The sequence below is a fragment of the Chiroxiphia lanceolata genome, chromosome 4, assembly GCF_009829145.1.
Source record: "Chiroxiphia lanceolata isolate bChiLan1 chromosome 4, bChiLan1.pri, whole genome shotgun sequence".
NCBI classification, from domain to species: domain Eukaryota; kingdom Metazoa; phylum Chordata; class Aves; order Passeriformes; family Pipridae; genus Chiroxiphia; species Chiroxiphia lanceolata.
Window position 1 is genome coordinate 27,323,382 of NC_045640.1, and position 14,798 is coordinate 27,338,179.

General features: G+C 35.9%; 1 protein-coding gene across 1 annotated transcript in view; it reads right to left on the reverse strand.

The window, feature by feature from the left end:
- The window catches only part of NFXL1 (nuclear transcription factor, X-box binding like 1), a 46,004-nt gene that overhangs the window by 7,437 nt on the left and 23,769 nt on the right, over positions 1 to 14,798 (reverse strand). Inside the window, exons 17-21 of the mRNA XM_032685751.1 lie at positions 12,516 to 12,682; positions 11,632 to 11,701; positions 4,350 to 4,454; positions 3,221 to 3,307; positions 890 to 943 (exon numbers count right to left, since the gene is read on the reverse strand). Of these exons, the coding sequence (XP_032541642.1) occupies positions 890 to 943; positions 3,221 to 3,307; positions 4,350 to 4,454; positions 11,632 to 11,701; positions 12,516 to 12,682 (483 nt within the window). The remainder of the gene's footprint in view (positions 1 to 889; positions 944 to 3,220; positions 3,308 to 4,349; positions 4,455 to 11,631; positions 11,702 to 12,515; positions 12,683 to 14,798) is intronic.

A 14,798-nucleotide genomic window follows, 5' to 3' on the forward strand; every position in this document is an offset into this window, starting at 1 on the left:
AAAGTATGCATAACAGAAGCTGTGGTCCAGAGAGAAACTGTCTATCCTAATGAGATTGGGAAAATGGCATGAAAAGATTGGATCTGTGAGTAAGCCTCCCTTGCCCCCTTTCAAGCAGGGAGCAAGCCAGTGCCCTGTGATAAAAACAGGGTGACATGCAGGTGAAAACACAAGTATAACCCAGATACATAAATGTTGTGACAATTGAGTAAAAGGAGTCAGAAAACACACACTGGAGTTGGACTATGATTTGATGTCAAATGCTCACTCAGGCACACATGCATGAACTGGCTGGAAGGCCAGTTACAGACTCCAAATGACAAACCTGACCTAGCCATCACCACCAACGAGCTTACAGTGTTTGCCTGAAATATGATTAGTATCAGCATCTCCTGGAAGCTGGCACAGAAGCTTTGTGGATTACAATGCTGACCACATACCCTCACCACCAACAGCAATTACAATAAATACACATCCCCCCCCCCCCCCGCCTCAGAGACCTTGAAAGACATAGACTCATTTAGCTGTCCTTGCTCCTTTATGATGGGAGGGAGAAGAGGAGCTTCACCCAATATTTAAATCTCTGCAGAGGCTATTCAGCATTCTGTGGGTGTTCACGAAGTTTTGATTAAATGTTTGATTAAAATAAAGAGTACTTAGTATTTTAAAAATAAACATTTTGCATAAAATTAGGAAAACTGTTTGGGAAAACTTGGCCTTTTAATAATTGTAAATAATTTACAGCACAGAGAGTACAGTAACACCTGACAGGAATGACTATGCATATGACATTACAAACTATAAATATTTAGTTGCATATAAATTAAGTTTTTTACTAACAAGAACAAGGTGAGCAGGATGTGGGTGAGGAAGAAAAAAAGGTTGATACCTGTTGTCTTCGCTTCTCTTCTTCAATAGCAGCTTTGGCTTCTGCCTCTTTTATCTGTCCAGACATACAAAGTGATAAGCAACTGCTGTAAACAGCAACTAAATCTATTTTCTTATGGAGTCATAATTACTCCTATAGAATGATTCTCAGCAAAAGGATGCAATCATGTGATGCTCCATCATGTGAGCTCTTAACTTACTGAGATGACAAAAGATTCTTGGAAAAAGCTGTATCATTTCACATTTGAAAACACGGAACATATAACAGGTGCAAAAGGTTGTAAATTGAACTTCTGACCCTAAACTTGGCAAGCTGAACCAACAAATATAAAACCTTAAAATAAGAGTTTGTTTACTATCAACTGGTAGAATTCCTAAAGACAGTAATTCTAAGTTTTCAGCAACTTTATCCTCAATTCAGTACACCTCGCACATACGGATAATTCCTATGTATGTATATAATTTACACACATGTATTTCATTCCAAGTACTCTAAATATTCCCTGACTACTAGAGCAAAATTAAACCTCTATATTTGTAAATAATACAACAAGTACTGGATAATGCATAACAAAACTGCTTTAAAGCTCTTGGTGTAATACAAACCATATGTAATTAAAAATGTTCCACTATCAGAGTCATACGAAAAGAAGTCATGGGAGTTAGTATTTGATAATTCTACAGAAATATTTTGCAGTGTTCAAGGAAGTAAATTAAATGCTACAAAGTATTAAGAAAAAATGGTACAGAAGAAACATCAGTATGTAAACACACCATGCTCTTGAATCTTAGCTCCTGCATTCAGTTTTTGTCCAGCAATAATAAAAGAATGTGAAGCCTGAACATATACAAAAGATAACAGGATGGAGTGGCTTTCATATAAAGAGATGCATAACTAGGATTCATCAGGTGACTAACACGGCACCAAATCCTGAATAGTGTAAAGATGCCAAATAGGGATAAAATATCAGTAATTATTTTTCATAAAGCAAAGGCATAAAATGAAATTACCAGGAGGTTGGCTCACAACAAAGGGAAGTATTCTACTCCCACAGAATATTTGGGTAAGTCTTAAATTTCAGTGTACAGGACGTTCATAGATGCCAAAAGTTTATGTCAACTGAAAAACAATCAAGCCTGCTAACAGGAGATAAATCCAACAAAGACCAAGAGACAAGAGGACAGCATCTCACTCTCTTAAATCCCCACTGTCAGAGATCACTAAGTAATAGTAGTAACAGAAAGAGTATATGGGGGAAGTTTATGTGTCTGCCTTCTTGTATACATATTTGGGCCTTTTTTGGACCACTGAATCACTATCTCAGAAAAGTTAGATGTAAAATCTATTAATAGTCCATGCTTTAGCACACTGTAGCTCAGTGTGCACTGAGGGCAGGGTCAATAGAATAGTCCTATTTGCAGGTTTTCAGACAAATGTTTAAATTACTAAACACTGTATTAAATAAAAGCATTATTGAGAATCTCATTAATCTAGGCACAATGACAGAGTCCCTTTAGAAAAGTGTGAAAAGAAGACCTTTTCAGCCATGCATATCTGAAATCTGAAAGTCTGGTGTGCAAAAAACCTACACAACTAGCCTCCTGGTATTTCACTGCCATCTAATGGCAAAATTTCAGCTCCAAAAGAAAAAGTGACCCACAAATGTGGAAAAAAAGGCAACAGAAAACTTCTTTTTACATTGGTGTGGTCATATCTGTAGAAGATACATAGGTATAACATACATCGGTAGAGGGAACCTTAACCATTATAATCACAGTATAGAAAAACATTTCTAGAACTATTTCTTTAATAAAATGTACAGTAAAAGACACAACTCCTTGGAAGTGCATACTCACTAAGTGCTAGACATGAAAAGTTTTATTAAGAGGTAATGAACTTTGTTTTCAGAAATTCATGTTTGTTTTGCAATTGTGCAAACTAATTTATCTCTGTAAATGTCTGAAGTTTTTAAAAGATTTTTTTCCAGTCTGGACATGTAAAAAATTACAGACACAATAAACTACTTTCGTCAAGTGTTTTACTATCACTGAACATCACTTGTTCTCAGTGAAAGAGGAAAGAATCAGTTTCCACAAATTAAAAAGAAAAAACAAATTAAAAAGAAAAAAAAAAAACACCAAAAAACAGAATACTGTTTAAAATAGTATTTCACTGTTCACAAATGCAAGTCTGAAAAAACAGCTGCTATTCAACACCACATCCACTTATGTTGTAGTTTTTGCTGGTATTGCCTTGAAAAATAATTGTGTTCACTTTTTCTACTTTTCTTGAAGCACTGAGAAGAAATTATAGCTACAACAGACACATTACCTCAGATGCTTTCCGCTTCATTTCCTTGCATAACGCATCGCATTCCAGTGAAACCTGGCCTTCTTGTATCTTGCTGCACTGTATTTCCTGTTAAGAATAATTTGTCTTTTATACTCATTTTCCTAGATAAAATTTTAGCTATAATGTTCATTTCTTTATGTCTCACTTGTTTGCCTGAGACAAAATAAGATAACTTTCTGGACCTCTGGCAGAATGAGTTCCCATTCAGAGCCTCAGTCATTTCATATACATTTCTCTTAACTGGCTCAGATTACAGGGCAAGGTCTGGTCATAGCAGGGAAAAAAATTAGGTAATTCTCACTCACACTTTCTCCCCTTCTCCTAATATTGAAGCAATTAAAAAAAAAAAAAAAAGCATCCATTTTAAGCACTTATTCTGTATATGTCATCCTTTCCCCTGCTCAACACCCCGTATGCAAGACTTCAGGATGCACAAGACAAATCTTGGAGAAGCCTCAGAATTCTAGGGAACTGCAACCTGTTTGGAACACTTGGAAGTTAACTGAGTCCAGAAAAATAATTTACATGCCTTTTCCTTAAGCCAGATTATGGTTTTTTTCCATCAAGATATAATTATTTGTCAAGACTTCTCAAGACTTTTCCCTCATAATAATATATAGTTATAGTAAACTTGTTTCATTACTTTGTTCTTATCTTTGTTAGAAACTAAGGGTGCTGATGGCTGTACTTGCTTTTAAGTTTACAGGGAACCTTTAACTGATAACATCAGTTCCCATTTCACAACATCTGTCCTAGTTCCAATTTATATAAACTTTCCCAGTATCACCAGAGAAATATAATTTGTTTTCCTCAAATCACTCCAGGTCATCTGACTGGTCTCCCCATGAAGCTACAAAAATTGAAATGTGCTTGAAGACAAAGCTATTTTAAGTCAGGCAGCCATCATTTGCTAGAATTAACAAGATTTTAGATTCTCCAGTGAATCTTCTGATATAGCAGCCTAGATCTTCAGCTGATGTGAACTGTTACAGCTCTACTAAAGTAACTGGGCCTATTCTAATCTGCACCATCCACAAAAGTCATCCAGGATTAGGAACATGTAAAAAAATATGTACATCCTTCTCAAATTGCAACTTAAGAGATTTACCTTTTTCAGTCTCTTACAGAGACATCGGAGTTTAACCTTCTGGTTGCAGTTCAGAGGACAGTTACCTGAATGACAAATCTCTTTACATCGGTGACCACAGGGCAACTGTAAAGAATAAAACACACAAATTAAACTCCCACACCAATAAAATGTTTGCTTGTTATTTATTGTATTTCAGTTCCAGAAAAATAATTTTTCTTTTATCGGCACAGCTTGATTAAAAAAAAATTTCTCCTTTCACATGTTTCAAGAGCAGTTACCTCTCCGGTAATGTATACAACAATTACCCTAGCTATCTGTATGTTGGGGGAATACAAATAGATGAACTAAAAAACCCCTGAAAACTGAACTTAAGTGTACTGTAGCTACTTGTAGATTAGACAGAGTAACAAAAGAAAATAGAAAGAATCAGAAGCAAAAACACTGCAAAAGAAATTCTGCATGCAAGAATCATCTGAACTATGCATAATTAAAATACAGGCCATTAATATTCTTATGTCCAAAATTCCACAAAATCCTACATTTCTGCATTTGGCAGATTATCCCATTTCTGCCATCGGAGAGATAAAGACTTTTTTTACTGCCAGTACAATTTTTAACACTTATAAAGAAAATATTATCATTCAATAACAGTATTAAGAATTGAGTTAATAATTTAAATATGCTGATTGATAAGAATGTAGCAGTGCTCCCAGCATTATATTAGATAAAACACATCAAGAAAATTTTTTTCTCTATTAAGGACTTCACTGAAAATATTCCTTGCTCATACACATGCCCATAAGAAATCTTCATAATAACAATTTTTCATTTTCAATTACATAACCCAATGCTGTTTATAATTGAAGGCGGAACCTCGCAGGACATATCTAAGCAATTGATTTACAGAGATAGCATTAGACAGTGTTCTTCATTAAAAGTTAAATTTCACCTCCTCACTGTCATCAAGAGATTAACAGAACCTGTAAAATGCTGTAAAGCATACATTTTTGAGATACAGTTTTTCACATTCATTAAAAATTGAAAATGTATACCTACTACATCGCTTCATCCACAAGAATGAGAATACTACATAATTATGAAACTCAGGTGTATAAACCTTGATTAGTAAATCTGGAATCTCAGAAGTCCACAGGAACTGGCTCAACATCTGAGCTAGCATCAGGAAACACATACCTAAACAGAACATGAAACTTTCCAGCTAAAAATTATGGAACAGACATCCATGTTTTTATGTCCATGACAGTCACAAACTATTATTACCCTGACAGATACTCTGTGGTTTAGACTCAGGTTTTTAGTCATTGTTTCATCACATTTCATACAGGCTTACAAGCAACATCCAAGTCACCATCCTCAGTCCTGAAGTCAAGTCTTCCTACTTTCTTGAAGTATTTCTCCACTGCCCTTTCATAAAAGGCTCTTTATGTCCACAGTATTCCCTTCATCGAATTTCAACCAGCTAAAGTCAATATTTCTTGACTACATAGCCAGAACTGCATGTAATATTCCAAATGACATCTCAGCAGGAAGGACTTTGTACAATGCCCTAATTGCACCTCATTTTTATTAGAGTATCTTCCCCAATATATCCTGGCTTCTCATTTGCATCTGTCTCCAGCTACTCATGCTGTGACAGTAAGAATTTCTGCTGTTTCCTAGGAACTTACTATTAGCTTCACATGCATGGTCTAACTCATTTTTTTTTCTGTATCATGCCCCAAATACATGTGTTCTGCAGATGCACTTCCTCAATTCTCATATACTGACAACCCTGTACAGATTTTCATCAGAAAATTGCAATGTTTATTTGGTGCCAAGGTCATTACTGAAAACAATGAAAGGTTAACTGTCAGTTCAGTCCATGGGAGACCTTCCTTATTATTAATATCTCTTGCTCTAACTTTTGCTCTAGTTTTGTTGTTGTTTTGGGGTTTTTGGGGGGGAGGGGTTCAAAAAATAATCGAATACAGACAGTTGTTTTCTTTAACCCACCTTCATCCTTGTATGAAACCTCTCCTATATCTGAACTAGATATTTACTGACTAGCATTGACTCACTTGCTCTGCTGAAGCCTCACATAGCAGATCTAATTCATTCGCTTTATCTGGAGGGAAAAATATATAAACTGGTCACCCTATCAAAGAAGGAATTTAGCTTTCTTTCAGGTACAACTAATCATCAGCAAATATTTTTGCCTGAAATAAATTATTTTGCCTCATTTTGGAAAGACGAGGGAAGAAACTTGTCTTTAAGCCTTGTATGCCACTGAAGTCAGACTACCAGCCAGAACATGGAGCCTGTTCACTAGTGACCACAATCTCTGCAAAACCAATTTCCTACTGCATGACCTCTGTGCAGTAGGAGGGCCCTTCTCCTGGCTCTCTATCTAAGAGAATCATACACAATAACTCAATCTAGTCTCACCACCTGCAAGTCATCTTAAGCTGGCCAGAACAAGCCATGGCGAGAACTATTACTTCTGAAGTAATAGAAGATTACTCTTCTGTTCTCATTAGGCACATTTTCATTAATAGTGGCAAAGCCCAAACAAACAGTCTTATAAATGATGTCAGAGTTGCAAATCCAAGACAGTAGCCCCCACCTCGACCTCCAGGTATTACTACACCATTAGAGCAAAATTTGCATAGGCAGATGTTTAATCCAATACCGAAACACAAAGGTACACATTTAGTTCCCTTCATAGAGCTATACAGTTCACATCCCCAGGGATGCAGGACAAGAATGAAGTTGGCAGGGAAACTTTTTTTTTTACTCCCTCCAATACAAAACCAACAGTAAAAAATATCAAGAGAAGCAGTAAAATGCGTGGCAAAATAACATTTACCCATGATCTCAGAAAACAAAAGCAATCATTCTGCTGCTTCTGCTGGATAAAAAATGTCATGGGAATGGATATTTTTTTTTGCTTGTTTTTAAATTCCATGCTGAACTACTTGGTGCTAAAACAAAGTGTGTACCCCTTTAGATCCTTTTCTGCTGTACAAGATGTCTTGTCAATAGCTTGTGGACTACAGGTAAAAAAGAACAGGCTTTATGTTTGCTATGGCAAGGCCTTTAAAAGAAGGGATTTAATCCACTGAAAAGCTCTGAAAAGAAACCCAAAAAATATCCTACAAGTATTTTCCCCATAGCCAATGCATTTAAATCTTAACATTATATCTGATGATGGTAAAACCCATCAATATTTATGGAGGCTTAACTGATCTGTGACAGAAGGTAATAAATACAACCTGTTAATACACATCTGATAATAAAGAAAATAACCTGCTAGTAAAGAAAACAGCACTTTTGAGCCGCAAACCCAAAAGGTAAGTACAAAAGACAATTTTACAACTTCCAAAGAAAGATCAAATTAAATTTTTGCAACCCACATACATCTGCAAGGTGGGTTTACGACATTAAATTTTATTTCCAGAATGCCTCATTAATTTATTAAAAAAACCTAAAATATATGCATATGCCTAAAATTTAGAGAATCATAGAATCATTAAGGGTGGAAAAGGCCTTTAAGATCACCGAGTCCAACCCTTTACCTGACACTACCAAGTTCACCACTGACCGATGTCCCCAAGTGCCACATCCACACATTTTTTTTGGTACACTTCCAGGGATGGTGACTCCACCATTTCCCTGGGCAGCCTACTCCAGTGCCTGACCAACCATTCAGTGAAGATATTTTCCCAAGTATCCAGTCGAAACCTCTCCCAGCACAACTTGAGGCTGTTTCCCTCTTGTCCTGTCACTTATTACTTGTGAGAAGAAACTGGACCCTCACCTGCTACAACCTCCTTTCAGGTAATTGGAGACAGTGATGAGGTCCCCCCTGAGCCTTGTTTTCTCCAGCTCCCTCAGCCACTCCTCATATAACTTGTGTTCCAGACCCTTCACCAGCTTCATTGCCCATCTCTGGACACACTCCAGCACCTCAATGTCTTTCTTGTAGTAAGGGGCCCAAAACTTGTAGTAAGGGCCCCAGGATTCAAGGTGTAGCCTCAGCAGTGCCAACTACAGGAGAAGAAATTACATTGTCTCTACTGCACTATGATGTTAAAATAAATTTATCACAATGGGGTCCCATATTTCATGCCTAGACAGTAGCAAAGTGCACAGTAAAAGTACAAAGTATGGTTATTTTGTTAAGAAATACTAACTACACAGAATAAAGTGTTAAACACAGATTCACAAACACTGACAGGAATACATAAGCAATGAAAACTGACAGACTTAAAATTTCTATGTCAGAATTGTCACAAAACACCTGCAAGCACGATCATAAGAATTTAATCACCCCAATTAAAAAAAAATTAAATTTCCTTCAACAGGATATTTTGTTATTGTTACCAAACAATAGAATTAACTTTTTAATTAAAGGATCATCTAACAGCTGTGGTAATATCAAAGACACCACTTCTCCCTAGAGCAGAAAAAAAATGCGGGCTATATTATATAATGCTACAAGTCACTTTTATAGTTTTATATTGCCATAGCCAAAACAAAAGTATGAAAACTTTCAAGATTTTCAAGTTCCTGTAGCATTTTTTTCAAGGCACCAGACAATATAATTGCTTTTCTTTATCCCCAAATGTATCATGGTACCTGTAAATCAAAGATGGTAGCATACTGTCTACTGCAGTTTCCATTAACCAAAAACATCTCAAAACTATGACTTCAGTAAAATACTGTATTCTACTGAACCTAAGTTGCACTGTGGTAAGCTTTGAGTGACAGTGCACACTGATTTTTAGCAAACATCAAGTTCAATGAGCTCTGCTAATGATCATTTTAGTTTTGGGCAGACATATTAGATTTGTAAACTTCAAATGCTCTAAATTGGCCAAGGTATTTGTATGTTCTTGTCTCATGAGACAAAAACTTACAAACAGCAAAATGGGGTTTACCTAGACTTGCCTGGGAGAGGTAGTGATGGCAGTGGCAGGGTGATGTCTGTTAAGGCTGCTCCTTCAAATTGTGTTTATCAATTATTTATTTGAAAGAGAATCGCCAGTATAATTTATATTATTAGACAGCTAGCTAATTTTCTCAAAGTTGCAGACAAATATTGTACACTTATGAAACAGAAACAGACAAAACACCCCTAGCACTGTTCAATATTCAGAGAGATGGGAACAGATATTTTAGACAAAAAAATGGTAAAACCCTCTTACTGTACACACCAAGTTACTCAAGTAGGATCTGAAGAAAGTAGGATGAAATGTAACACAAAGATATGAACTACCTGAAGCAGGAAGGTACTAATTACTTCTAGGTTTCATCAAAGACAGTAAGAGCTAGAGCTAGAATCACAGGAAGGGAAAAGCATGCATTTTTACATCATCCGTTACCCTAAAATGATTCTCTGCATAGCAGAAGGTGCAGAAAACCTTAATTTCCAATATAATTACAGAAATAAGAACCCCACTGTTAAGTTAAAGCTTTATAAAAATAACACAGATTCTGTTTTCCTAAGCTTTCTTTCACATCCCACTGAATTAAGTAAAAAGGACATCATCTGTGGAACAGGGCAATTCTGAACTGGAAGCTAGAATCCTGGACTGCTACTAGGTGGATTTTAAATCCCAGAATGAGTCTGGGGAATATGTTCAGAAAAATCACAACAGTTACATTAATCAAAGATGAGATATGGGACAAAAAAAATCTTTGTAGAGAAGCTGAAGTACAGAACACATAGTTCATGATAAGAAATTATAAGCACTCTTGAAAATAAAGAGAAGTCTTGGAGCAAATAAAACCAAAGTAACAGAAAGGGATTTGAAAGGACAAAATTAAGAGGTAAATGGGCAATGAAATAATACCTCAGTGTTCCCTTGCCAGGAAGAGGGCTTTCAGACATCCAGATGAGAAAATTGTGACAGGCACATTCATTTACAGAAAAAAAGATAGGTATCTACAAGGGCAAAAAGCAGAAGATACAAGTAGGCACAGAGCACAAGAGCACAGCCTTCCTGTTGGGGTTAACACAACCTTGTCTGAAAAGTGGAGAAACAGACACTGCTGGGAAAGCAGCAAGAATCCTGTGAATTTATGCATTTACTCAAAAGCAAAAAAAAATGTTCTAATAAAGGCAATTCAATTTGACATTCAAATGTCAAATTTCTGACACTGGAAGATAATGAAACAAAAGTTTTGAACCTACATTTATTATGTTGGTAAGAAGACAGAGATCTCAGACTAGAGGACATCCTAAATAATCCAGCATATGGGAACTAAGTGGAATCAGGGAACGAGAATGGGTCAAATCAAAGCATTTATGAGTGCCATTGAATTATGAGACAAAGAGACTCAGCTACACATTAAAAGGCCAAATCACATCAACAAACTGATTAAGGGATAAAATATTTTCTTTAGCACAAGCATTTTTATTGCAGAGAAGAAGAATTTCTCAGAAATTCTGGAGAGTTTAGCAGTGGAAGTACTTTCCAAAATATTCCTGACTATTCCTGTTTTTCCCCTTCATACATTTTATAACCCTACAGTGAGACATGGAATAAAGAAAGGGCTGGCTGTTACTCCCACCACAACTAATTACAACTAAAAAACAAACATAAAATAAGAAGTAATGTGCGGATTTCTGAAAGCACATGAGTGGCACATAACAGCAGCACTGGAAGGGACAAGCCATTTGACCCACCTCTCATGTCCAGTTGTGTTTAACACTGCTTTAAGACAAATCCTGAAACATGTCTAAGCTGTTACTGATGAAAATTCAGAAGCTTCTCCAAGCAGTTCCTGCATTGCTCCACAAGCTTTACTACTCAAAAGCAGTATTCAACAGGAATCTTCCTTACTGATGCCTATTTCCATTGGTGCATAGTCTAAACATCATACAATGAGGATATTATTCTTCTCTTCTTCACAGCCGTTTAGATATACCCAGATACAGTAGAGAGATTACCTGGCTTGTATTCTATTTCATAGTACTTAACATCTATTTCACTAACACACCAGGGCATTATTCGCTCATCTCACTTATTAAGTATAAAAACTCTTTGCCCCCAAATTGTTGCACAGACAGGGGCTGCTAGACCTGCACTTATATGAGAACAATACCAAGTACAATTCTCAGTATTTTTCCTAATTAAACAGCCTCCACATGTCTTGCAAGTACAGTTCACTAACCACCTTTGCATCTATCATTTAGCATATTCGTTTAGACTAAGCTTCTCTAGTTTGCTTGGCCTATATCCACAAAATTCGACATATTGATCAAATCAAGTATCTCTTTGTTAATATGAGTTACCTCTTTTGGGCATTGATTTTTGCAGGAAATAAGACGCTCCTTTTCTTTTAAATCAGCACATGTTAGTTTTCTGTAAAAGGAAAGATGTATTTGTGATAATTTCCAATTTAAAACCAACAAAAGTAAATACAATTAGGGGTACATTTTAAGTATATCTCACTGCAAAGAAAAGTAAACTCATTTGTCCACATCCTGTGTGACTAATATAAACTACCCCATTTTACAGACAAACCCATATAAATTTAGAGGACTTGAGGTACTTTAAATAAAATGAACAAAGGAGAACATACTTGCATATGATGAATATTTTCAGAGCAATACATAAAAGACAGTGCTTAAATCCACAAGTTCCATCTTATATTTCAAAAAGTCTAGCTTACCCTCTATGCACACACACATAAATGATTTTAAAAGTGTACAAATTATTATTAAGGAGTTTTCCCATTAGAACAGCTAGAAATTGCAGGACAATGCCTGTATTTAAAGGACATACAATTTGCAACTAATTGCAAAGACCTTTTACACTAACTACATTAATTCTATTTCTTGTTATAAAATTCTTCTTCACATACTCTAAAAGAAGCACACATAGAACAAACATTACGTAAATTACTATAATATTTTCATAATTCAAAATATTATCTGTATTATAAAAACATTATAAAAATAATTTCTGCTCATAAGACTCCATGCATTTATAGTAATTTTAGTTAATACCAATAAAACTGGCAACATTTAAATAGAAAACCCATTATATTACTAATTACAATCTTCAAGAGAAATTTTATAACTTGCTGTAACAGTAGCTCCCATCCCCAGACATTCCAAATGGTTTCCAGTTAGTAGCATTCAAATGAAAAGCTGGGTTGTGTTCTGACACTTACAAGCATTCAACATACAGTACTGATAGTTTACAGTGACACTTTATTTTAAGCATCTGGAGACATGATGGGCAATCCCCAGGATGACAAGGCAAAACACATCGGTGAGGACAGCCAGATGGCCGGGGCTTGGTACACTCCTCTTCACACTGTGAACATTCTGGACCCGCCTAACAAAATGAAAACAAGGTACTAAAGAAAGTGCCAAACGTTTGTTTGTGAGATGTCATTAACAAGCTCTTATATAGAAGAAAGAGTTGGGGTGTAAAATACATTTTTGAAAAGCAAAGTAGAAAGGCCAGTGTTTGTCAGTCAAGGAGACAGAGTTCTATTTTCCTTCCTGGGCATAAAAGAATCTCCTTAATATTAGTGCTTTGGAAAATTACCATTAAGCCTATTACTTCTCTATGGAAAACTGTGAGAAAAAGAAGTAATTCCGTATTCTGAACTAACTTTTCCCACCCATCATGTTACTGTAATGCTTTAGTCATGACATTCTGCTCTGTAATACAGGGGTGAAGGGGTTGGTTTGCTTAATTTTAAGAAGCAAACTTTAAGCCATTCCACTTCCATACATGTATGATATTCTGTATAATCTTCCAGAAAGTATTAATTTAGGTATATGCTGGGAGCTGCCTAAGGCATTGCTTCCATTCCACAGACTACATAAAGTCTACAAGAGCTATGGTGTCATCCTCATTCCAAGTGATGTGATCAACAATGGCACAAGATAATGAAAATCAGTACAGTAAATTAAACTTCATTTCTATTCATATTCTTAACAACTCATTCAGAACCCCAGTCTGCAATCAAATACACCCAGATAGATTGACAGAAGTTATCAACTGATAAATGTTCAGTTTCAAAGAAGTCAGCCAAAGTAAAGCAAATTTCTCCAAGAATGAAGTTACATAATACTTCCCCAAAAGGACTATTCCATGTCAACGTTTCACTTTATGCTGTTCAAAATAAAAGCATAAGTATTTAAGTTTTTAATTGTTTTCCCCCAGTTCCCTCTTCTTCTGCTTCTACAGTTGAACAACTTTTGCTGAAGTTTAAAAAGGAACCATTGTACAATGACTGTTTACAAAACTTAACTCCCAAAAATTCAAATCTAAGAAAAACAACAGCAACTAAAAACATTTAGAAAACCCTGATACAACATTTAACAGTAGGTAAAAGCAAACAGCTGGCCTTTCTGTAACATTTTCTAACACAACATGCAGAACAAACCTAAATTCCAGACAGAAAAATCACTGCTCAGGCATACAAGCAAGAAATTTCATCAACCCTGACTACACCTGCAATTTAGTCTACCAAAACAACAGAACAAAAGCTCTAAAGGTCACAACCAACTTGAGTTCATAAAAAATTGAAGAAAATTGAGAAATGAGATTTACCCATACTTCACAGGTACACAGGCTTCCATTTTCTGAGAACCTATTGCCTCATTCAAGACAGAGCTAGAAACAATCCTGACTCATTCACATTTTAATTGGGTCAGCCAAAGCAGCAGGTAGACAGCCTCTCACAGTCATAATTGGAGATGCTTAACTGTCACTCTCAGTATTTACTGATGTCGCTCTATTGCTACAGATTACTGTTCCACCAGTTGCACCCAAACCCATACTCCTCAGAAAAAAGTTTCACAATCATTAATAGAGTAATATGGTAGCTACAATATATACAGTTATTAGATGAAAACACCACCACTTCCAGGATTGGAATCCACAGGGTATCATCCTATTTAAGTTAAATGTAACAGCTTTATACCCAGCTGAATGCTTCTCAGTTTTCTAAATGCCCACAGAACCCATGTGGCAACTTTTTCTGAAGTAATGCTTCAAAAAACTTGAAAAGCTGTTGTCCTTCAAATCATGACTCTCTCAAGCTACAAACTATGTGGTTTTTACTACTGAAAACTTGAACAATTTTCAGCTTTATATTTACTTCTTTTTTGTTTCATATTATCTTCAGCAACTAACACCCACAGCTTCTTAATTGCATAAATGGCAGTTTCTAGTAGACACTGAATAAACATGACTATATCATGCCAGTGCTTTAAAAAGTCTTCAGCAACTCTGCAACATTCCCAGTGCTCTGTCCTAAAGATCTGCCAGCCTCCTCAACCTGCTTCCAGTCTCCTCAGTAAGTACTTGCCCCAATAGAATGCAAGTGCATTTGTATATAGGGATTATCACTAGTTCACTTGATCTTGACAGTTACAAAAGATAACTTTAGAAGAAACTTGTCAAGAGTGTCATATAAGGTTTTGATGTAATCAAA